Here is a 25559-nt window from a genome sequence, read left to right as displayed (position 1 = left end):
AAGTTTGCCCAGAAGGCGACTGTTCACCACAAAGCTTCTATGTCAAATTCCAGTGTCTTCCAAATTCAAGTTCTTAAATTCCAAATATTTTTGTTACTGCTTTAACCTGAAATTGAGCGTGATCATAATCATTTATTGTTGTTTAATATTATTTCCCCTGTGTGTGTTGTTAACAGTTTGTACAAATTGTACCGAGTGACATCTTTTTGTAAATTAACACTTGTTTATATTTTTAATAAATAACATTATATTTATCACAAATCTTATCAGTTTCCATTATGAATTAGGGATGTAAGCTATCTTACCGATAATGTAATCTTAGGTGCGGTTTTATTTGATTAGTTTTCATATATATGCAAACGTGTGATAAGCATATGAACTTTCCACTGAGAAATAAGTAAGTAACTTCCTTCTATTCACCAGGATTGTAACATTTATGGAATGTTATATGTAGCATAAGATACTGCATCGTAAGAGAAATAACATATAGTGCACTGAAGGGTTCCCCTCCATTTCGCCGAGGGTCAAAATGTACCTTATCGCTTTAGTCTTTGCTCATCCATAGGTAGTTTGTTCAGTAAAAAAATGAAAATTCTTTTCTCCTGAATTCAGATTGTTATTTGTTTTTTAGTTAATACAGAAATTTTTGATACAAATACGCCCAATGATCTTTTCATGATGGTGTACAAATTTCTAGATTGGAGAAGCGATTACTGGAATAAACTTCAGAAACTGCGTAGTTCTCGGTATCAACAATTGGATCTATGGTATACGTGGGGCTTTAACTCCTTGGTCTAAAATTCTGAAATTTAAGTTAAATTTTTGGCTTTTACAGTAGCGAAGCCAGATTTTTCTTCAGAATTGATTCAAGAAGTTGAAAACTTCGCACGATCCAGATAACAAACAAAACTATTTCCATAGGACAGAGATAAGCTATTCTGTTATTGAAGAAGAAGTCTAGATCCCTACCATCTTCTCCAAAGTGCGTCGCATACCTTTTTCGATGCAAATTGTGACAAAGAGGTACAGTTTCTGTGAGCATTTAGAAATCTTCCAACCCCAAAAAATGGGGAAAAAGTGGAACCATCTCTATTGGGCCTACTAAATTCATATTTAGGTCATGACTCAAGGCATGCCTAGTGTTTAACGGATGTTATTTCAGGCAGAAAACTCCAATAAAAGAGTCAGTGCAGTCATTAGAGGTATTAGCTTGATTTATGTAGGAAGTAAATTACTTGGCATGATGATACTTAATAGACTAAAGATGCTGTAGATAAAGTAGGGAAGAACAGTGTGACGACGAAAGGAAAACAATGTGTTGACTAAATTCCTACACTGACATTAGTAACTTAGCAGTGTCTGAACCATTAGGCCCCCTTTAGTCCTCAGTGTTATAAATTATGAACTGGTAGATCATTCAATATTATATTCGTAGATATTTTGCTAGACAACACCGCCTTTCTATTTACAATCAGAATAAAAATATATTAAAAACGGGCCAAATCTGTGAAAATTAATAAATAAAACTTTAATAGAAAAATAATAGAACTCTGAACATTTCAACATCTAGAAGCCATTATCAACAGAAAAAAGCCTAAACAAAACCTTTAAAGAAAAACGCAACAGACGCTATACAAAATACAAAAAGAAAAACGAAAGGAAAACTCGCATTTAGACAAATCTAATATGGTAAAGCATCAAAGCACAAACATGTCATGCTACTTGTTGAAGCCGAAATACTCAGGCTTTTATTATTATTTTTGTTTTAAAAATTTTGTTTACTATTTTGCACTGTCTTCTTGAAAGATTTTACCCGTTTTCATATTATTTCCTTACAATTACAGCATGTATAAAAGATAAGTACATTGGAGAGATTTGTGTATGACAATAATATTCCTGTGGCAAGAGTAGGAAGTTTCATTAGCAGTTGGTTCGATGCGAGATCAGGAGTTAAGCAGCGTTATGTCCTATCCCTGTTTATATTCATGAATTAAAACAAACTTTCCAAAAAACAAGTTTTTCAAAGAAAAGTAAAGGCCATTTTAAAATTAAGCTAAGTAGATACAAATACATTTTAAAATTCAAACTAAAAACGACCAGAAATTACTATTAAAGAATAAATGAAACCCAAAACGAACAGAAATTAAATAAACAATCATAGCAAAAAACATACAACAAGTAATAATATAAATGAATTAAAAGATGTTAAAGCGAGTAATGCTTGGATTGAATATGAAAATCAAGCTAAAAACGAAACCATTTCTTTTGCTATTGAAGTATAAATGAAACTCAAAACGAAAATAAATCAAATAAACAATCAATGTAAACAAACATAAAATATATATTAATGCAAATGAATAAATAAATTTTAAAACGAGTGAAACTTAAATTGAATATGCAAATCAAGCTTGAAACCAACAAAAATCACTATAAACAAGAGTTTGGGTATCCTTCTCTCATTGTAAAAGTCCAAAACATACTGTGTCATTGGTGCTTTACTGAAAACCAATTTTATTACAAATATTTTCTTTTGTACTTAATATTAAAAATAAACAATAAAATTATAGTAGAATTTTGAACTGATGAGCTTTCAGCAATTAATATGATTACGCATCAAATATTCAGTTTAATTTGTTAGTTCTTTCTAAAGTTCTTCAAGACGAAGGTAGTTTCACTACAAACAAGAGTTTGGGTACTGCTTCCTTCCTTATCTGTAAATAAAAACCAAAAACCTACTGCGTCATTGGCGCTTAACTGAAAACGAATTATATTACAAATGTTTTTTTCCAGTTCTTACAGCTTTGAAAATAAAATTACAGTCAAATAAATTCTTGAAGTGATGGATTTTTCAAAAATTAATATCATTATACATCAAATATTCAATTTGATGTTGTTTATACTTTCCAAGACTGTTCAACACGCATATAGTTTTCAGTAGAGTACCAATTACGCGGTAGGTTTTAGACTTTTACTGTGAGATAAAGAGGTGATACCCAAATTCTTTTTTGAATTGATTTTTGTTCGTTTCAATCTTAATTTTCAGATAAAACATAAGTGTGCACCGTTGTCACATTTATTTATTATTTCAAATTGGTGTCTATTGTATGTTTATTTGCATTGATTGTTTTTTTAATTTCTGTTCGTTTTAAGTTTCATTTATACTTCAATAGCAAAAAAAATTTTTTCGTTTTAAGCTTGATTTTCATATTCAATCTAAGCATTACTCGCATTAAGATCTATTTATTCATTTATATTATTACTTGTTGTAGGTTTTTTGCCATGATTGTTTATTTAATTTCTGTTCGTTTTGGGTTTCATTTACTTTTTAATAGTAGTTTCTGGTCGTTTTGAGTCTGAATTTTTTAACAGGTATTTGTATTTGCTGAGCTTAAGTTTAAAATGGCCTTTACTTTTCTTTGAATAACTTATTTTTCTGAAAGTTCTTTTTAAATTAATTTTTGTTCGTTTTTGATTGCAAAAAGTTTCAACTTTTTAAAAATTCCTTATTTCACAATCACCCTTTATAAAAAAAAAAAAAAATGTTCATCAAAGTATCAAAACTGGTATCAAAGTAAAAATATCAAAGTGAAAAAATGGGTTTGTGTCAACCTCAGAGTTTTTACTATCCAATGGTGGAACTAATTTTAACAAAATGGCTCTTTCAAAACTTAGATCGGTTAGGTTTGTTGAAAAAAGGGCGTGGGGGGGACTAACTGCGCTTCGATCTCTTCTAATTCTTTAAAAGTGAACTAGAACTTTCTATTTCTAATCAAATGAGCCCTCTCTGAAGTTTATACGACGACCCCTTTTATATGAAGTGCCTCTGGGAAAAAATAAATGGAGTGTAGGGAGAGGCTAGCTGCCCTTCGATCACTTTTTCTCTTAGAAAGTGAATTACAACTTTCAACTTCAAATCAAATGAGCCCTCTATGAAGTTTATACGAGTATCCTACCCCCTGGGCCCTGGGGGGGGGGGTTGTGTTAACACCGGAATTTTGTTATTCAATTTTTGAACAATTTAGAAAAAAACTGGCTATCTCAAAATTCGTAGCGGATGGATCTGGGGAAAAAGGGCGTGGGGGGGAGGCTAGTTGCCCTTAAATCTCTTGACTCTTAAAAAGTGAACTAGAACTTTCAATTTCCAATCAGATTAGCCCTCTATAAAGTTTATACGAGCATACATTTCAACAGAAAGTTAATTATTGCGCTATTTGCGGATGATGCGCATTTTACAGTGGCAGCGAAGACGGAACTGCTTATTATGGAGAAGCTTATTACGGGTATGAACCAAATTTGGAAATGGACTAGAGCTAACAAACTGGGGTTAAATCACAATAAGTCACAGTTTCTAATTTACGGAAGAAACCCCAATTACTATCCATGGATTAATGAGCTTAGACTTGTTGATACTTCAATCCAGCGACTAAAGACTGTCAAGCACCTTGGTGTCTTGATAGATGAATGTTTAAGTTATAAACCCCATATAGAGTTGTTAAGTAGTAAGATTGCAAGGAATGTTGGGATTATGAGAAAGCTGAAGAATTTTTTCCCCTGTGATGTAATAAGGTCTTTGTATTTTTCTACTGTTCACCCGTACCTTTTGTACTGTAATGCCGTTTGGTCGAGTACTTTCCCGACACATCTACTTCCGCTTCTTGCGTTGCAGAACTCAGCTGTTAGAGTGCTTTGTGGTGATAGAAAAGGTGCATCAGTGAGAAGGAGACATGTTGAACGACATATTCTGCCTTTACATGGACTTTCTAAATTTTATTCAGCTTTGTTTTTGTTTAAATATGAGCGTGGATTATTGCCACAATGTTTCGGTCAAATGTTCGTGGCTGGATGTAATGTCCATGAATACTCAACCAGAACAGCATCCCAGATAAGACGACCTCAGGCTTCAACTCGAAGATCATTCTTCTCTATCCGTCATGTGGGACCAGGGTTTTATAATAGTTTACCAAATGAATTATTAGTCGAAGAAAATATTGCTAGTTTTAGGAGTAGGTTAAAATCACCGTGTTTTGGTGAGTATATTTTCTCTTGAGTGGTCTCTCAGTTGTATTTTGGTTATTTTTTATTGTGGTTGTGTGAGGGTGGTAGTGAGAGAACGGCGATAATTAGTTATAGTTTGGTTTTTTATTTTAGGAGCTGCACCAAGTTAGAGGAGGTTGTGCCGTGCTTTTTTTTTCTCTCTTTTCTTTTTTATTTATTTATTGTTTTACGTTGTTGATACCGATGTATATATCAGGTTTTTTTTTGAAGGGTGTATAGCCTAGACAAGTTTGCTTCTGGTGGTTGATTTATTTATTTTTTTGATTTAAATAAAAACCCTTATTACTTAAGAACCGTACATGCCTTTAGGGCATAACTTAGAACGCCTTCCCCCGGGCCCTGGGGGTTGTATTGACACCGGAGTTTTTTTTTATAAGACCTTTGAACTATTTTTTTTTGTTTACAAAATGTCTACCTCAAAATTTTCATCAGATGGGTTTGGAAAAAGAAGACGGGGGGGGGGAGGGCCCTAGTTGCCCTCGGATCTCTTTTGACTATTAAAAAGCTAACTCGAACTTTCTATTTCCAGTCAAATGAGCCCTCTCTGAAGTTTATACGAGCATCTCTTTCATAAAAACCATATATGCCCCAGGGCATAACTAACAACACCTGCCTCGGGCCCTGGGGCGCTGTGTCGACACCTGAATTTTTGTTATCTGACTTTTGAACAATTTTTAACTTAGTGGCTATGTCAAAATTTTAATAGAATGCATTCGGAAAAAAGGGGCACGGGGGGGGGGGGCTAGCTGCCCTCCAATCCCTTTTGACATTAAAAACCTGATCTAGAACTGTCGATTTCCAACCAAATGAGTCATCTCTGAAGCTTATATGAGCATCCCTTCCATAAAAACTATATATTCCCCCAGGTCATAACTTACAGCACCTACCTTTGGGCCCTGGGGGGCTGTGTCGACCCTGGAGTTTTCTTTATATGGTCTTTGAACTGGCTATCTCAAAGTTCTTATCAGATGGGTTTGAGAAAAAAAGGGCGTGGGGGGCTAGGTACCTTCCAATCTGTTTTGACTCTAAAAAAGTGAACTAGAACGTTCAATTTCCAATCCAAAGAGCCCTCTTTGAAGTTTATACGAGCATCCCTTCCAGAAGAACCATATATGCCCCCAGGGCATAACTTACAACACCTGCCCCCGGACCCTGGGAGGGGTTTGTTATATGATCTTTGAACTATTCTTAAAAAAAAAAGGCTATCTCAAAATTTTTATCGGATACATTTGGAAAAAAGGACGTGGGGGTGGGGGAGCTGGATACTAAGTTAAAAGATTTCAGAACATGGTCTGGAAGGTGCTGAACAAAATCAAAAGGCACTATGTACATCAAGGTCACAGAAAAAACGTATTTTCAATATTTCTGGATCATGTAAGGGTATCAATTTGAAATTTTCAGGGAACGGCAAGAGGGATATTGAACTAAATCAGAAGACACTAGGTGCATCATGGTGGTGAAAATAGCATTTATGCAATAGCTCAGGAGCAGCTAAGGGTATGAAGTGGAAATTTTCAAGGACGTTGAGGGGGAGATTGAAGTAAATTAAAAGACACTATGCATCCAGGTTGTCAAAAAGGCATATATCTAATATCTCAGGAACGACTAAGTGTATAAGTTAGCACCTTCAGGGAATACTGAGGGGGATGCTGAATTCAATCCAAAGAAATTATATTCATCCAGGTTGTCAAAACAGTGTATCTGCAAAATCTCAGAAACGGCTAAGGGTACAAATTAACCGCTTAAGGGACCCCGATGAAACTGTGAGAGAATTTTGACTTAGGTTAGGCCAAGGGGAGCTCATCAAGGAAGCTGGTTACGTTGATCCTTGACGTCCTAATTTACTATTTTTTTTAAACAAAAATCAGAACTTCTTAATAAATTAGCTCAAAATTCATTTATTAAAAAAAAAAAAAACGAAAAAACTACCAGTCTAACAAAATATAACAAAACATAATTCTTAGAATGATTCTTATAATGGGCCAAACGAAAACCAGGTCGTCCCTGAGCGGGATGAAAAAAGTCATAAGAATGGCCTTAAAGTAAACTAAAAACTCCATGGGAGAGAGCAAAGAATGAAGCTTTAAACAGATTGGGTTCGCAAAGGAACATAAACAGCTCTGTTGGCCTTAGGCCTACTGCCGCTGTAATGAGTTGTTAGTAGTAGCAGTTTAAACTTAAAAAAAGCGATAAACACTCCCAGTACAAGGTACACTCTTGAAGGAAATCATGTAACCGAATACAATGTACCCGAGAAAGATTTTATAGACATCTCAACCGTACTAAGAAACAATAAATTGCGTGTTTCTCCTGAAAAGGATGATTTCACATTGGTAAAGGATAAGCAAAAATGGTCCGACCCAAATTTTTAACCATTTTAAACTAAAGCGTTTGATCTGAAACAATTGCTAACAATGGTTTTGAGCTGCAATGAAGATCTGCACAGAAAAGGAGGTGGTATTAGAACCATTGGTGGAGGGACCGGAAATAATGGCCCCCTCGGGAAACATGAAGACATTAATATTTCTATAAATATAGGAAAATGAAAAATATCCCATTGAGACCCTGATTGAAACAAACACCGTGGTAGCACCCCCCCCCCGGGATGTTTCTTATAGCACTCATGGGGAGGAGCTTTTATTCCATGCTCTTCTCCTTGAGGCCTCAATATATTTCAAAGCTTTTCATATAATTCATATAATTACCATGTTCTGAAATTTCCAAACTAATACAGAAACAGAGGAGATGTAGGGAACTGGAGGAAGCACAGGAAAACCCACATAGTTAGGAGCAGAAGTTCACTTTGTATCTTTTTGGGGCCTTCTCTCGCTTGGAAGGATCCTTTGCCAAAACTATTGGCTGTGGTAATCCAATTCAAAATTAGTTTAGAATATATTTTACAATTTAAGTTTTAATGAGCATCAAGAAACATTTTTATCGACAACTTTTTTTCTAGTAATTATTTTATCTTTTTCTTATCTTATCTTTTTCATATAACCTTTTCTACTGAAATGTCATGTTAACTGGTTTGATATTTTTAATTTTAGGAATAATTTGGATAAATATTAAAAAACAAGAACAAATCTGATAATTTTACTTGCCTCACCTAACCCGACCTTCCTTAAATCATCTCTTTTGTTCTCGTCTTGGTTAAATCTTTGTATTTGTGGTATAATAGCATTGTCCAAAGACGGTAATTGATGCTTTGTTTTCTTGCTTTTTAACTTGAATTTTTATTTTCATATGAATCTATCCTCCTTGAACCTTTTCCTATTTTTCTGAAACGACAGCGGTGTGACGCATTCCCTATTCAAATATTTGCTAGGCATTTATAGAGCTACGTCTTGTTTGTGACATTAAATAGAAAAAAAAAGTTTTTTTTAAACTGAAAGTAAGGAGTAAGATTAAAACTTAAGGCGAACAGATATTATTCCGTATATGAGGGAGGACTCCCCTCTTCTCAATAGCTTGCTCTTCGGGCTGAAGTTCTTTAGTACTTTTAAAAAAATCTTCTTATTCTATTTAAAAGGCCCTTGTGTTTCAAGAGCTGTTCTTAAAGAACTGGGATAAAAAGCTAAACTTTAGCGTAAACAGAAAGGTATTGAGGAAGGGGTAGCCCCTCCTCATATACAGAACAATTTATGTTCGTTTTAAGTTTTAATGTTGGTCCTTACTTTCTCAATATCTCAGGAACGGCTGATGGTATGAGACACTTTCAGAGAAAGTTGAGATAAATCAAAAGACACTATTTGCATCCAGGTTGTTTAAAGGGCATATTTGCAGTATCTTAAGAACAGCTAAAAGGGGAAGTTGAAACTTTCGGGATATGTTGTGTATGATGTTGACCAAAATCAAAAAGACACTATTTGCATTCAGGTGCAATATCTGCAACTCTGCAATATCTTTGGAGCGGCTGTTGAGTGAGATGTTGTGCTACAGCAAAAGACACTACGTCCATCCAGGTTGTCAAAAGGTCAGATTTATAATATCTGAGGAACGGCTAAAGGTATTAGGTCGAAACTTTCAGGGAATGTGAAGGGGAAGTTGAACTAAATCAAAAGGCACTAAGAACACCCTGGGTCTCAAAATGGCGTATGTGCAAAACATTAGTACGGCTAAGGACATAAATTAACGGCTTTAGGGATTCAGCTGATATTTTGGTGGAATATTGGAGGGAAGGATCGAGTAGATGCCAAATTATGACTGGGGGACCAAGGGGAGCTTTTCAAGGGCAATAAATTTTTGAACAAAAATGTGGTTGTAGTGAAACTTTTTTCGAAATATTCTTTTTTCATGTTGGTCTGCTTAAAACTTCAGGCCGTGCAGACACCTCAATTAAAATTTTGGAATCAAGAGGACCTCAACTGGAAATATCTGGATGCACTGATTCTTGACGTCCCATTTTTATTTTTTTAAAACGAATCCGAACCTTTCTTTTTATAAATTAGCTTAAAATGCATTCTTTTAAACAAACAAGCAGTCAAAACAAAATATAACACAATAAGATTCTTAGGATGAAATGTTTGGAAAATATTCGTCTATATTCAAGGTTTGTAGCAAAACGAGAATCAGCATGGCTTCAGCGTTGCAGAAGGCCAAAACTTATGCAGGTTTTCAATCGATTTATTAGAATAAAATTCCCCTCCCTATCCATCCAAGTTCAACAGTAAATCTGTTATTAAAATTTGTTGCAAAATTTTGTATCAACTACAAACAGCAAACCAAAATTTTAATTCCTAAGAATAAAAACCGAAGAAACTTCCCGAATATTCTTTTTATAAACTAGCAAAATAACAATGTTAAATAAAAAAGAACAGATATTGATTTGAAAAACTTTTTCCAAAAAAAAAAATTTCAAAAAAAGTAACGAGCTAGATTATGCCAAACACGACCAGAAATAAAGTCCAATAAACATTCAAAGCTTAAAACGACCAGAAATTACCATTAACAGGATTAAGGCTAACGTCACCTAAGCCTTCTAAAGACCATAGCATCATTTGCACTTTTATGATCAGTAAAGCCGTCCAGTGCCCATTTGAGTTATGTTCTCTTTTTACGTTTCTTAACTTTTAGTATGAAAGCACTTGATGGTCTTTTAGCATCATGACGGTCATGATCTATTAGTCGATTCACAGGGATGTTCCAGAATATTTAATATTTGACATCATTAAAAAAAATAATTGTAAAGCTTTGTAAGGACTAAAACACAAAAAAGTTTTCTATATTTTCCCAGTAAAAGATTCGTCCATTAGAATCCAAACCCGCATTGAACCTTCTTTTTGAATTGCCACTGTTGTTTGTTCGACGGATATATTTAGTTTGCCTTCTGACAGGGTCAACAGTATAACGACAATAAGGTGATGTACAGGTGTGCTCCTGCTAACAGAACGCAATTTTTTTCCAGAATGGAAGACTAAGTTTACAACAGGTTTGAGGATGTGCCAGCAGTTTGATGACTTGGATATACTGTGGGGCAATTTAAAACAAGATTACAAAATTATTTATTCAGAAATAGCAAATTTTCAAAATCTAGAGAGTGAACTTTATAGGCTACTATTTAAGTTTTTGTAAAGTGTGAGTCAAGTTATTCTTATTTAAAATTAAAAAATTAGAATGATTAAAATAAAAAAAAAATCAAATAATCCTTTTGAAACTACATAGTGCTTTTTAATGGGATCGATGATGTTTCTTTTTTTTTCAGAAAAAGCTCAAACTTGTATTTATAGTCCTCGACAACCTTCAGCAACCTCCAACTAAATCTGCGAATATTCACTTTAGTCCAAAGTATGCCGAATTTGACCAGTAGTGTCTTCGAGGAGCATTTGAAAATTTCGAATCATTATCGACAACTGACAAGGACCATTTATGATTTTGCGAGAGCCGGCGAATTCTGCGACCTCCGCCTTAATACAAAAACCCGTGAATTTTTTGCTCACAAAGTCGTTCTAGCTGCTTGCAGTCCTTTCTTCTTAAAGGCTTTTTCTAACGGTGCACTGAATGAAGGGGCAATCGAGATGAGTGATATTGACGACGAAACAATAGAAACAATATTAAAGTTTATTTATTCTGGTGAAGGAACTGTTACTGATCAAACTATTTGGAATGTCCTTGAAGCTAGTTATATGTACGAAGTGCAAGGGGTTACAGATTTATGTGTCGAGTTAGTTTTAATGAGAAATCTCGATTCTGTCAGAGCTTTAATCATCGGACACTCATACTTAGACAGTCAGTTGAAAGAATATGCACTGGCTGCAATCACGAGCAACTTTAAAGGTAAGAAGTATTTAGCCAATCTTACTTGGCGGTAGTCACTCGTTCTTATGAAAAACAATGAAACTTCTACAATTTTCCTTTCAAAAATTTCCTCCCCATTTAATCAGTGTCAACAATGATTCGGGTATACTGACTCTCTTTCTCCTCTCAAACTCTTCCTCCCTATTTAATTACTATTATCGAAGCGACGGTTACTTTCACCTTGTTCATAGAGAACACATATTTATTTTGGAACAACTATCTTCTTTCAGCTCCTTGCCCCTTTTGTATTGGCTTAATTTCTTTTTTATTATTACCTTCTAATTGAGAAATGGTACTAAGTGGTCAAAAATATTCTGAGTGCTGATTGGTACTAATAATAGTCGCATTATTATCAACGTTTTCTTTATTTCACTGACTTCTTTGATCTTTATTTTTTGAAAGTATCTATATTTTGGTTTGATCATAATTTAAGCAACGAACTAGTAATTACGGAGAAGGACATTCGAGAATGAACCACGGAGAGACCAACGAAAACTCCAACCAATTTTAAATTTAACCTCGTTATTTTCAGCCTGTAATTTATATTGGCTCGTTTATTGGTTCAAAAGTTCTCAAGCCGGATGAACACGTCGTATTTTTATTAATCTCTGCTTGGCTTTTTTTTTGCATTGGAAAAAAGGAAATTTGTGCTAAAAAAGAAGGACATATCTTATTTTATTATATTTTTAGTAATAAATGATTCTTCATCTCTAGCAGTTTTTTTTTTAGCAGCCTATTGTGTTTTGCTGCTTGTTTTTAGCATCATTTTGATGGGTCTCGAGCTCTTTCCAAACATTTTAGCAAGAGCATAAAAAGGCTGCTATAGCCGTAAAATAGCACTTTTCGAGAGGGGCCGGGGCTCACCATTTTAGATTCATTACGTTTAAATACAGTAGAACTAAATATTAAAGAATTTTGCTGAACGCTTTCAAGCTTTTGTCTGCCTGAGCCGGATTCAAGGGGTTGTTTTCCACCCCTCAATGTTGACACTTACGTAAAAAGATTTTAAATTTTGAAAGCAAATTCTTCGCCAGCCTTAGTTTGTTTGATTGTTTAGTATTTCCGGAAAATAAAAAAATAAAATATTTGGAAAACGTCATGAGTGATGAGAGGTTGAGTTTAAAAAATAGCATTTATGACACCCTAGCAAATGAAGTTAAAATCAAGTTATTCTTATGATTAAAGTCGGCCTTTGCAAAGCTCTAAATCTTAAATGACAACCTTCAGATATGGCACTACCACGGTAGACGCGTTAACGTCGACATGGTCATATCAACTGATCATTTTTTATGCGGATTCCCCATTCATTCTATCCATTGGTCGAATTTTTCGAGGAATTCTCCATTCAATTCAACGTCAGTTCAAGATATTTCCTAGTTTTCAAGCTTGGTTCATTTTTTTTTTTTTTTATTTTTTTTTTAATTATAAATTTTGGCAGTGCAAATCGAAAATGCTAATCATAACGATTCATTAATTGCACAGTGTTTTAGATCAAAAACTCAAAGTTTAGATGACCTGTCATAAATTTTTACATATTTGTACAGCGTTTTTGTACGCTGACCGACGAAAAATTGTATGTATATAAGTAAATGAAGATAAATAAATTGATAGAGAAAAACAGCATCATCTGAGATGAAAATTATTTTCTTTGGATTTTAAAGTTCAGAGGTAGAAAATTGCTTTCAGGTACTTGTGGATATGTGTTCGAGGGATGAAATTCAACATTTCGATGCAACGGTTCTTGTCCTTCTTTATATAACCTTCCTATGGGATTAAATCCTTAGGAAATTCAAGCTTGTTTCTTTAAGTCAGTCTCAGAAAAAAAGCTTTTCTTTCAACATCAACAAAATAAGTCACGTTAATGTCTTTCTTGGTACTGTTCTGTTATAGCGCCTATGTTAAGTTCTTCATCCATTGACACACTGTAGAACCGATTCCTTCGTTAGTTTCTTCCAGCTTAGCGTGACACATGACAAAGGCAAGTGACAGAATAGATGTGAAATATATAATTTGGACTTTATGTTTGCACAGTAGGGGGGGGGAGGTAAAGTATTTGGACAGTGTGAAGTTGGAAAACAATTCTTACTTCATAATGTGCAGAATAACTGTACCTACCATATTTTGCATGCAGACTCGCTATACATTAACCCCACCCCCCTAATGTACAAATATATAGCCCAAATTTGTTTCTAAAGTATTATAAAGTTTCTAAAGTATTATATTTTTATCATATCTTGTGATATTTCATTGGGCTTAGTCAAAGAAACATGTTCTACTTAGATGAAGAACTAAACCTAGGCGCTACAAGAGAACAGTACCATTTCTTGACTAGGTTGTCTGCATTGTGCCTGTGCCAGACAGAACACATTTTTTTTCCAGATTTAATTTTTTTTTTCATCTTAAAAGTTAACCATAAAACCCACTTCGTATCATTTAAGATAAATACCTTCAGCTTGTTCCTCTTATAATTTATTTTGCTTTTTGTACGAACAACATAGACTTAAAGTACAAAAATAGCTATAATTTTCAAATTTCGAGTTTTGACCAATCAAAGCTTTCCTTTTTACCTTTGTTCTCTTATAGAAATTGGTTACTCCCGTCTGAACATCTTACCAGCGGTTTTAATGGAAGAACTGGTATCTCTACCATTGATGCACAGTCATGGAGAAGAAAAGATTATTGAATCCATCCTTTCTTGGGTGGAATGTCGAGAAGAAAGAGTAGACCATCTTATCACTCTGTTGCGGCATGTGAAATTCACCAGTCTTAGTCGTGATTATATTTTAAGCTACTTATTAGAACAATCCATCATTAAAGACAATTTGGAGGTTCGAGAGTATATTCTACGCAATGCTCTAAAAACAGTGAAAATAGCAGATGTTGACACAAAAAAACGCAGAGTTATAAACCCGCATGTCATTGGATTAGTGAGTAGTGATACCCCAGAAATATACACACGTGATCTAATAACAGGAAAGCATACAAACTTAGTTCCACCAAGAAAGATTGACTTATTACAAGTGGCGTCTTTTCCTTCAAAAGATCTTTTACTCCTTCGCGGTACTGATTGGCTTGTTTACGACATAACAAATAGAAGATGGCGAACATTTTTCGGATCAATTTCACCCAATCAACTCTTAAAAATTCTATCACGTGATTTAAAAGGTATGTACCAAGCGCAGGATCAGAACGAGTTTGTTGAAAGCGTTGGTACCACATTATCAGTTTTGATGATAAAAAAGAGATCAATTGATATGAACAGAAGCATTCAAAAGGTGATTCTAATACCGATTGATAACCTGACTGCTCATATGCCCGAATACGAATTACCTGCCACAGCTGATTCTTTTTATACAGCACATGGGAGACTGTTCTATCTGACATCTACCGATTTGAGTCAGTCAATTTATGCCCTTTATGAGAAAGGATGGAAAAAGATATTTGTCAGTACAACAGTATTAACATTATGCGAAGGTGAAAGAAATGAACTGCTTATTGTGAAAAAGTCAAAAGGAGCCGAATCGCTATCAGTAAAGTTAATGACATTTAACCTTACATCTGGGTATTTAAGCAGCGAGACCCAAGTACAGTTGGATGAAAACATTCACTCCAAGCAAACTCTCCAAGGCAGAGTTGAAGTACTATATTGGTATAAAACTGTTTTTTTACTTGTTGAAGACGTGGCAACTGTTTATGTAATTAATATAGGTGAGAAACCAACTGTAACACGCATAGATTTACCCCGCCCGATTACATCACCTTCGCTAGCTTTATTGCAAAGTGAAATTTAATTTTTATCAAAGTGAAATGTTGAAATTATGTGATTTAAATCCAATTTTTTTAAGCTTTCGTATAAAGAGTAAAAATGAATATTTGTTTTAAACTGAGTCTCCAAATGATTATATTAGTTCTTGTATGATCTGTGGTTTTGTAAAATTTTAGAAAAGAAACCTTGTAAGGCCAAATTATGATTAATGTGACTATTGAAATAATTGGCGTTTGAATGCTTAAAAAAAAAAAAACAAAAAAAAACTCAGAGTTTGGGGCCCTACTTTTTGCGTACTCTCTATTTCTACCTTTTTCTTCTATCAATCTGCCCTTCGTTTTAATGTTTGAAGAACTATGTTTTTTTATAAAGAAAATTTAAAACAACGCAAGTTTACAATAAAAAATCGGTGGGATTCCGTGTCCCGAATTCCAGACTATTCCCGAATTCCGTGGACATTATTCTAGATTAGGTAACCAGCGAAGGATATTTTACATCTGATATAGCGGCTGGGGCTATACATCGCACTGAAACGGTCAATTTCCAAGATCGACTTATTATAACTAGAAGTTCTATAACAACAAAATAAATCAATAGGTCATATTTCTTTTTCAAGCACCGAAGCAATTTGGGGTGCATTAAGATCAAACACTGCAAATTCAGCCAACATATCAAAGCCCAGATTATTCAGACATAAAACATAAAACACCAATGCTAAGTTATAAAGGACATAAGTACATTTATAATTAAAATATTTTGTCTCTTACACTTTCCAAATATACTAGGCAGGCTCTTGGTTTCAATATTTTTTTTTGTGGTTAAAAGCAGCCTCATTATGCAAATATCATGATTTATACGCAGAATAATAAAAAAAAAATAATCGAGATGTCAAAACCTAAAAAACAACAATGTCGAAAGGGGTCTCTGGTCGTGTCCCAGCTTAAAGCTCCAGCCATACAACCCACCTTTCAGAGAATCTCCCACTAAGCAATGTTCTCATCTGAAAAAATAAAATCCTTTTCGTATTATTTCCCACCCATATATTTTCCCGCAGCACAGCTCCCAATCCAAACAAATCTTCCAACAGAGGTCCCAAGCTTACCCCATCAATTCTTAGCTATATATTTCCCACGATACCTAAACTATTCTACATAAAATATATTTTTACCAATACAACTCCCACGAGGAAACTTTTGCTATGCCATATATTTTGAAAATTTATTGGATGTCCTGTTTTTATAGAGTATAATCCTTTCTAAATCTGAACAAGTCTCAAAAATACATTCATAATGTACAAAAAAGATTTCTCTCTGAAAAAAAAAGAATTAATCGCGCTGCCCAAGTAAAGAACGATGTTGGCACAATGTATTATTTATTTTTTGTATTTTTTTTTTTTGGTTTTAGACCAGGGCACTTCGCATCGAAGGAGTTATCACAGAAAACTTCAAAAAGGGCTCATTCGATTGGAAATTGGAGTGGCGTGTGCCCTTTGTATTAGTCAAAAGTGATTGGAAGGCAACTAACAACCCTTCCACGCCCACCATTTCCCCAAACACATCCAATCGTGAGATAGCCATTTTATTCAGCGTAGTTGATTTCCGGATAGAAAATATTCTTTTGAGGAGGACACTCCCCAACAGCCCTCAGGGCAAGGGTTTTAAGTTATGCCCAGGGGGCATATAGGAACGATGTTGGCACAATGTATTATTTTTTTCCTTTAGACCAGGGCACTTCGTATCGAAGAAATTGTCGTAGAAACTTTGAAAAGGGATCAATTGGAAAATGGAGTGGCTTGTGCCCTTTTTAATAGTCGAAAGTGATTGGAAGGCAACCAACACCCCGTCCACGCCTACCATTTCCCCAAACACATCCAATCAAAATTTTGAGATAGTGACTTTCTTCAGCGTAGTTGATTTCCAGATAGAAAATATGTCTTTGAGGCGCACACTCCCCCACAGGCCTCAGGGCAAGGGTTGTAAGTTATGCCCCGGGGGGCATATCAGTTTTTTTTTAGAAAGCGCTGTCGTAGAAACTTCGAAGAAGGCTCATTCGATTGGAAATTGAAAAGACTAGTACCCTTTTTAACACTTGAAAGTGACTGGAGGGCAGCTAACCCCCCTCTCACACCCACCTATTCCTCAAACACATCCAATCAAAATTTGAAGGTAGCCGTTTTAGTCAACGTAGTTGAAAGTTCTGGAAATTGAGTCTTTGAGGATGACGACCCCCCCCCCCCCCATAGCCCTCAGGGCAAGGGTTGTAAGTTATGTTCTGGGGGCATATAAGATTTTTATAGAACGCGTTGTCGTAGAAACTTCAAAAAGGGCTCATTTGATTGGAAATGGAAATGGCTTGTGCCCTTTTTAATAGTCGAAAGGAATTGGGAGGCAACTAATACCCCTTCCACGCCCACCATTTCCGCAAACACATCCAATCAAAATTTTGAGATAGCCATTTTGTTCCTCGCAGTTTAAAGTTCAGGAAATTATACCTTTGAGCAGGACACTCCCCCCAGAGTCTTCAGGGCAAGGGTTATAAGTTATGCCCTGGGGGCATGGGGGCAAATACAAATGAATATGCATTGTCAGTTTAATATACTGATATTTAGTAATCAAAATGTTAATATTATTTGATTTATTAGTTATAAAAGTAAAAACATTTTTTTCAGTAAAGTGCAAATTATGTTCTGGCCTTGGGAAGGCACAGGGGTTTTGCAACTTATGTTAATTTCTGTTTTTTTTTAGTTTGACTCGGTTATTTATTGTAATTTCTGTTCGTTCTGGGTTTCATTTATTTATCGATGTTGATTTGTGGGAGTTTCACGCTTGGTAGATTATTTGAGTTTATTTTTGCTCATTTTTTGTTTAATGGATTTTTACTTTTCTTTGAAAAACTTATTTTGTGGATTTTTTTTTTAATTAATTGCCGATAAAAAACCAAACAGAAATGGTTAGGGAAAAATGCTTTCCTAAGGTCAGTAATCAAACAGTTCGTAGTAATGAAATGTTAATAAAGAGCGACATGTGTCTTTAGCAACCAGAAATCTAAAAACGGGACTTTGATAGCAATTTCGCAAGAATCTTCTTTTTATAGATATTCCAAATATATAAAATTCGTTGGTTTTAATATCATGCATGAAAAGTTAGGAGCCGGAGAAAATGTTCGTAGTTTAAGAAAAAAATGGAAAACACCCTCTAGAAGGGTGTGATCTTGATGAATTTTTTTTTCTTTCAAGGGGTGATCATATTGAAGCAGTGGTCATAGAATATCGGGAGAGGGCTTCTTCAAACAAACAAAAAATTAAGTTCTAGCGCCCTTACTAAGCACCAAAAGGGATCGTACGGCAGAAAGGTTCTGACTTCTGGCGTAATGAACCACAAATAAAAATTTCTGACCCAAATACGATCAAAAAACGAGGGAGAATTATGAAAGTAGTGATCGGTTTAGAATTATTGACAAAGTATATATATATATATATATATATATATATATATATATATATATATATATATATATATATATATATATATATATATATATATATATATATATATATATATATATATATATATATATATATATATATATATATATATATATATATATATATATATATATATATATATATATATATATATATATATATATATATATATATACAAATAAACTTTCAAATGGGGATAAATCCATTTATTTAGACAGTGAAAAAACAGGTCTGGACAGGTCTGGATATCTGGACTTTTGTACCTGTTTTTTCACTGTCTAAATAAATGGATTTATCCCCATTTGAAAGTTTATTTGTTCGTCTTAGAACGGCAGTGTGGTCTAAGAAAACAACACCGAACTTAAAGGCGTTACGTCGAAAATATATATATATATATATATATATATATATATATATATATATATATATATATATATATATATATATATATATATATATATATAGATAACCTATAAGTTTCAGATTCTATCAGGGCAAAGTGCCAGTTTCTACCAATGTGTGCCCCAAAACTGATTTTCAGCCAAACAGGGCCAAAATGGTATCGAAAGAAAATTGTAATACTGCCAGTCGAATTAAAACTATCTAAAAAGAATATAAATTTCCTCCCGGCTTCAGAGGTTGCCACACTGCCACATGGTGCCACATTCATTCCCAAACATATACACATTTGGAATAAAGTACCAGGACTAAGCACTGAATATGGGTGCTAAAGCGAGAATGGGCTCCCTGCTACTAGATAAATATTTCCAGTGTGAAGTAAACTTTACAGTTTACATAATGCTTTTAAGTGGTTGGGGAGGATCCTCAAAATAAGTATGGAGAACATAGAAAATTGAAAGGCATTGCAGGCTAGTTTTTATGTGAATCTATTTATACTGATAAGATCTTCACTTATAAAAATCTTTTTATTCTGTTTGTTGCAATGGCCTGGTGGCTATTTTTAATGAATACCATCAGTGTCGTTACTAGCCAAAATGTTTGGGGGGGGGAGCAAGAGATTTTACCGACTGGCTGGCCATTTTTACCGACTGGTTTTTGTCAATATAATTAACAAAATGTCCGTTTCGAATACAATACGGAAATTCACTGCACCAGTCGGTAAAACCGCTGCATTTACCAACCGAGATATAGATTTCGGTAAACATCATGTCACTGTTTTAATGCTGATTATTTGACCAAATAGAAGGTTGTGACGCCATCTGTAAAATCACGGCAGGAGTTGGTAAAACTGCTGTGTTTACCGATCAAGCTAAAAATTTCTATCGCTGACGTGTCAGTATTGACGTGGTCTTTATTGAACCGAACAAAGAATTTTAACGGTATTCGAAAAATCGTGGTGAGAAGCGCCACGATTTTACCAATTTTTTTTTTACCGAGTGACCAAAACATTGGGGGGGGGGGGCCGGGGCGTTCCCCCCCAATACGTGACGGCCCTGAATACCATATCATATGCTTACCTGCACCAAGAGGAAAAATTCAGGGAGGGGCATTTCCAAGGAACAGTATTTCCCGACGAATCCTTCCTAAAAATATAAACTCTTCCTGAATAATTATTTTGGTGTTTCAGGCCCCTCTTGAAAAGCCTTAAGAGGTAATGTTCTAACGAGGTAATTATCATTTTCGAAGCATTGTTATGTAAAAGTTATGTAGACTTTACCGTGAAGGCCAGGGCATCCCCTCTTATTTACATTACGCCGAATACGATACAAGAAACGAACAGAAATTAAATAAAAAAAACATGTTTTTTTTCAAATGAACGTAAAGAGCGCATTTAAACTTAAAACGAACGGAAAGTATTCAACATATGAGGGGGAACTGTCGCCTTAACTCCCTTTCTTTATGCTAACTGTATAGTACTTTACTGAAAGCATTTATAAGTGCAAATGCGAAAAGAAGTACGCATCAACAAACTCTTCCGTTTAATAATAAGGAATTTATTAAAATCAAACGAATAAATAAATCAACCACCAGAAGCAAACTTGTTTAGGCTATACACCCTTCAAAAAACCTGATATATACATCGCTATCAACAACGTAAAACAATAAGTAAATAATAAAAAAAAGCACGGCACAACCTCCTCCAACTTAGTGCAACTCCTAAAATAAAAAAACAAACCTTAACTAATTATCACCTTTCTCTCACTACCACCCTCACACAACCACAATAAAAAATAACCAAAATACAACTGAGAGACCACTCGAGAGAAAATCGCTAAGAAATATTATACTCACCAAAACACAGAGATTTTAACCTCCTCCTAAAACTAGCAATATTTTCTTCTACTAATAATTCATTTGGTAAACTATTATAAAACCCTGGTCCCATGACTGATAGAGAAGAATGATCTTCGAGTTGAAGCCTGAGGTCGCCTTATCTGGGATGCTGTTCTGGTTGAGTAATGAGTATTCATGGACATTACATCCAGCCACGAACATTTGACCGAAACATTATGGCAATAATCCACACTCATATTTAAACAAAAACAAAGCTGAATAAAATTTAGAAACTCCATGTAAAGGCAGAATATGTTGTTCAACATATCTCCTTCTCACTGGTACACCTTCTTTATCACCGCAAATCACTCTAATAGTTGAGTTCTGCATCGCACGAAGCGGAAGTAGATGTGTCGGGAAAGTACTCGACCAAACGGCATTACAGTACAAAAGGTACGGGTGAACAGTAGAAAAATACAAAGACCTTATTACATCACAGGGGAAAAAATTCTTCAGCTTTCTCATAATCCCAACATTCCTTGCAATCGTACGACTTAACAACTCTATATGGGGTTTATAACTTAAACATTCATCTATCAGGACACCAAGGTACTTGGCAGTCTTTAGTTGCTGGATTGAAGTATCAACAAGTCTAAGCTCATTAATCCATGGATAGTAATTGGGGTTTCTTCCCTAAATTAGAAACTGTGATTGATTGTTATTTAACCCCAGTTTGTTAGCTCTAGTCCATTTCCCAATTTGGTTCATACCTGTAATAAGCTTCTCCAGGAGTTGCAGTTCCGTCTTCGCTGCCACTGTGAAATGCGCATCATCCGAAAATAGCGCAATAATTAAATTTTTGGTTTCGCTAACGGGAAAATTCAGGTCAAACGATAAACCCTCCACAGTTCCGCACAAATCATTAATGAAGATTAAAAACAGTGTAGGCCCGAGCACAGACCCTTGTGGCACACCATATTCAACTTCCTTTGTACCCGATACGGCACCTCGAACACTCAGATACAAAGAACGATTATGAAGGAAAGACCTTAAAAGGCCTAAGAACGCACCACGAAATCCACAATTATCAAGTTTTGCAAGCAAAATACCATGATCAACCGAATCAAAGGCCTTCACAATATCGAGGAAAACTGAAGCCGCTTTCCAACCAGCATCCAGGGCATCATTTACGAACGTCACCAAAAACAGAACTACCTGATCCGTCGACATTCTTCTTCGGAATCCAAACTGGGTTGGACTTAGAAGTCTCCGCGATTCAAGAAACTCAACCATTCTAGCATTTATCATCTTTTCAAACACTCTACTTAGCGCTGGGAGAAGAGATATAGGTCTATAATCATGGAAAGAATTCTTATCACCCCCTTTAAATAACGGAATAGCTTTAGCCGACTTAAAGCAATCAGGAAAAATACCACATTTCATACACTGATCAAATAGGTACACCAAATGATACAAATGGAAATACATGCTTCAAAACTTTCAGGGAAAAATAATCACTACCTGCGGCATTACTCTTCATGCTCCAAACTGTCTTTCGGAGCTCCTCAACATTAATCGGACGCAAAAGAGCAGAAACATCACTAGCCACAGGTAAAAACTGAACAAAAGACTCTTCTACAGATGAGGAGGATCCTGTATATGCCATATTTTTTCCAATATTTCCAAAGTGGTCAGACATCTGATCAGCTGCTTCCTGCGGCGATGAGGTACAAATTGGGGTAACAGAACTCTGGGTTGGGCGGATTACCGAGTTGATTGTTTTCCGGGTCTTCGCAGGATTTCCTTCCGACTTTTTAAATTCTTCTCTGAAATATTCTGTTTTAGCTCTTCGAAAAGCTTATTCAATTCGTTATATTTTCTGTGCGTCTCTTCGGCATATGGTGGTGTATTAGAATACTTAAATAACCACCTCCTTTTCATTATCGCAGCCATCAGTAGGCTACTTTAGAAATCCAAGGTTTAACTGGTGTCTCGGTTTGAACTGTCTGCCTTGACATTTTACAACACGACTTCAATATTTCATTCACTTTACCATACCATAAACAAAACTTCATATTTACATCAAGTTCACTATCTTTAAGAAACTGAAACTTACATTTTTCTAATTCATTTTTAAACCGAACCAAAACATCTCCATCAATTCTCAATCGATCACTATCTCTTTTTTAATTCTTACTCTTCGATGTGCAAAAACTATTCACACACAGCAGAACACCAAAGTGATCAGAAACATCATTAATCACAACCGAAACTGAATCATACTTAATATCACGAAAAATAGTATCAAGGAGGGATTCAGAATTAGTAGTTGCCCGAGTACAAATATTCACCACAGGAAACACATCATAACAAGACATCACATTCAAGAATTCACGTATCTTAGGATTAGCACCCACTCTATTTAGGTCAAGATTTAAATCACCACGCTGGAACAAAGGTTTATTATCATCAGCAAGCTCATCCAATTGCTTTTCTAGGAGCTCCAAGAATTCCTCAGTAGAACCTGACGGCGGGCGGTACACTACAACCGCAAACAATTTCTGTACCGATTTACATAATTCTAATACCACACTTTCAAATAACATTTCCTTGTTTACACGCTTTTCATTCCTCCACTTAATATTGAGACCATTCCTAAGAAAAACTGCCAGTCCACCATGTTGTCTTTTCTCTCTATTCTGAACATGAAGTCGATACTCACCTATATCTAATAAACTTGTCGTATGATATTCCACGATAACAAATTCAGTCCACTGGGTCCTGACAACACATTATTAATTTCAATAGGGCATTTATAATATGCTTTAGGGTTCTTGAGATATTACGAACAATACTTTTTATCCTACTCCGATTACCTTTATTGGAGTAGTCGTTCTTAGAGCACGGAGCAAAAAGTCAGAAACTCCGGTCTTTGCTCTCATTTGGAAAAACTTGTTTCTCATCTTCTTCTTTCTCTTTAATCCCAGTCGCGTTTGGATAATAGTCTGTAAAAGTTTAAAACTTTCGAGGCAAGCAGAATTTTTTAGCAGAGGTCATATTAACTGCATGGGTGTACAGAAGAGGGGGGGGGGAGATGGGGGCAGTCCCCCCTTGAACTTCAAATTTACACCAAATATGGTTGAAAAAGCAGTTGATAAAAGTAGATGGTTGAAAAATCTAGAAATAAACAACTGAAATGACAGAATATAAGTCAAACAAGAAGCAATTATCCATAATGTTTTGGAAAGATTTAGCTCAAATCCAAGAATATTAATACTGAAGTTTATTGATGATTTATGATTTTGGTGATTACTTATTAATAAAGATTTCATAGGTATGATAGAACTTGCTGGCAATGTAGGGTCTTCTGAACTGCCAATATGACTTCAGCCTCCGCCCTTCATCACAGAATCAGCTGCCCCCCCCCCTAGGGAAGAAACTACGTACGCCCATCATTAACTATTCTACACAATATAAAATTTCAGTTTAAAGAAAGAAGCAAATAAATTAAATTCTAGCGTTCCAAATTAGCGGTTTTGGGAACAAGATGGAATCAATCAAAGATCAAAGCTCAAAGATAATTAAAAGAAATTACTGCAATATCAAACTTTGAAAAAATAGAGAGGAGACGAGAAAGAATTTTAGGAGGTTTTTTGAGTGTTTTATAAGGCAGGACCATAGGAATTTACTTCAGGAGGGAGGGGGCAGAGCTAAAAGTAGACAAAAACAGGTGGATTAGATAAAATACAAGAAAATATAGGAAAAGTGTTTAAAAAAAACATGACCTTGGGAGCCCAAAATCTGTATCTTCTTGCTTCTTTTAGTAACAAATCCCAACTAGCTCCAACTGAGCTCAACAAACAACACAATGAATTCTTACTTTTCAGAAGTCCCTTTCATAAAGATGGATTAGCCTGAAAGACATTGGTTAGTTTTACATTTATTTGCCCTATAGTGCATACTGAATACCTTTTCTAGCTATTTTTCGTATCTGTAAATATATTCAAGAGATTTCTAGACGGGCAAATGAGACGTTTCTTTCATTAAGTGTACCCTTGGAAATGAGGAGAGAGTGCTGCAGGAGTCAGTATGGATTTAAAATATTAATTTCATAACTACTGTTTCGCCCTGACCAAAAAAAAACATGCCTTTCCAAAAACTAACAAACAAGTATGTGCCCATTAAGAGAGTCATGCATACTCCTGCTATTTACCCGTGCCCCAGCCATTTAAACATTTGCCTCTCAAATACTTGGACTATCTGTCTTGGCTTTTCTCTGTCTACAATTGGCCATGGCTTGATGCAACCTATGCAACCAACTGCAAAATACTTGATAACTTTAATTCAAAATCAAGGTTTCGCCCTGAAAAGTTAATTGTGTATTTTTTATGGCTCCAATTCTTATTATTAAGATGTAGCTTGATCGTCAGGTACGACATCAGGGCTTTGTTATGTATTTCTAAGAGGTTTGCATTTTCAAGAAGTTCGAAATGTAAAAAGAGTAATTCTAAGTTTCTGAAAGAGTAGAGAATTTCCATTAAGGCGCATTGATGGAAACCACATATAGATAAATATAAGAAACAAAAAATGGAATAGCAATTATCAGATTTGGAGTTATTAAAGTTCTTTTTCGTGTGCAAATTTACCTGCAGTAAGTATGAAACTCACTCATTCAATGCAGAGATTTAATTTGTCCGGTGAGAGTCACTCTTCGTTGGTTAGGAC

General features: G+C 35.0%; 2 protein-coding genes across 4 annotated transcripts; both read left to right on the top strand.

Annotated features, from left to right (window-relative positions):
• The first annotated feature begins 304 nt into the window (after nucleotides 1-304).
• Nucleotides 305-15219, top strand: LOC148944487 (uncharacterized). 3 transcript variants are annotated; one of them, XM_089099805.1, is made up of 3 exons: nucleotides 305-397; nucleotides 10757-11328; nucleotides 13933-15219. In XM_089099805.1, exons 2-3 carry the CDS (start codon nucleotides 10842-10844, stop codon nucleotides 15138-15140), a joined length of 1695 nt encoding a protein of 564 aa, XP_088955931.1. In that variant the 5' UTR covers nucleotides 305-397; nucleotides 10757-10841; the 3' UTR covers nucleotides 15141-15219. The 3 variants fall into 3 exon arrangements, with proteins under 3 accessions (XP_088955931.1, XP_088955933.1, XP_088955932.1); XM_089099807.1 differs by having other exon boundaries at nucleotides 313-397; nucleotides 10782-11328; XM_089099806.1 differs by lacking the exon at nucleotides 305-397 and adding an exon at nucleotides 9010-9028.
• Nucleotides 4262-5047, top strand: LOC148944488 (uncharacterized). The gene has a single exon (XM_089099939.1). The coding sequence runs from the start codon at nucleotides 4262-4264 to the stop codon at nucleotides 5045-5047; it is 786 nt and encodes a 261-aa protein (XP_088956065.1).
• Nucleotides 15220-25559: the final 10340 nt, after the last annotated feature.

Source organism: Artemia sp. Qi Xiang Cuo, chromosome 14, assembly GCF_049724085.1.
Source record: "Artemia sp. Qi Xiang Cuo chromosome 14, ASM4972408v1, whole genome shotgun sequence".
Classification (NCBI taxonomy): Eukaryota; Metazoa; Arthropoda; class Branchiopoda; order Anostraca; family Artemiidae; genus Artemia; species Artemia sp. Qi Xiang Cuo.
The sequence above is the reverse complement of the archived record's forward strand: the minus strand, read 5'-3'. Positions and strand labels throughout refer to the sequence as shown.

Bases quoted from the DNA above. Each gene is read 5' to 3' on its own strand.
- LOC148944488 (XM_089099939.1), top strand. From the start codon at position 4,262: ATGGAGAAGCTTATTACGGGTATGAACCAAATTTGGAAATGGACTAGA.
- LOC148944487 (XM_089099805.1), top strand. From the start codon at position 10,842: ATGCCGAATTTGACCAGTAGTGTCTTCGAGGAGCATTTGAAAATTTCG. The intron at 11,329-13,932 runs GTAAGAAGTATT...GTTCTCTTATAG, and splicing joins AATCACGAGCAACTTTAAAG to AAATTGGTTACTCCCGTCTG.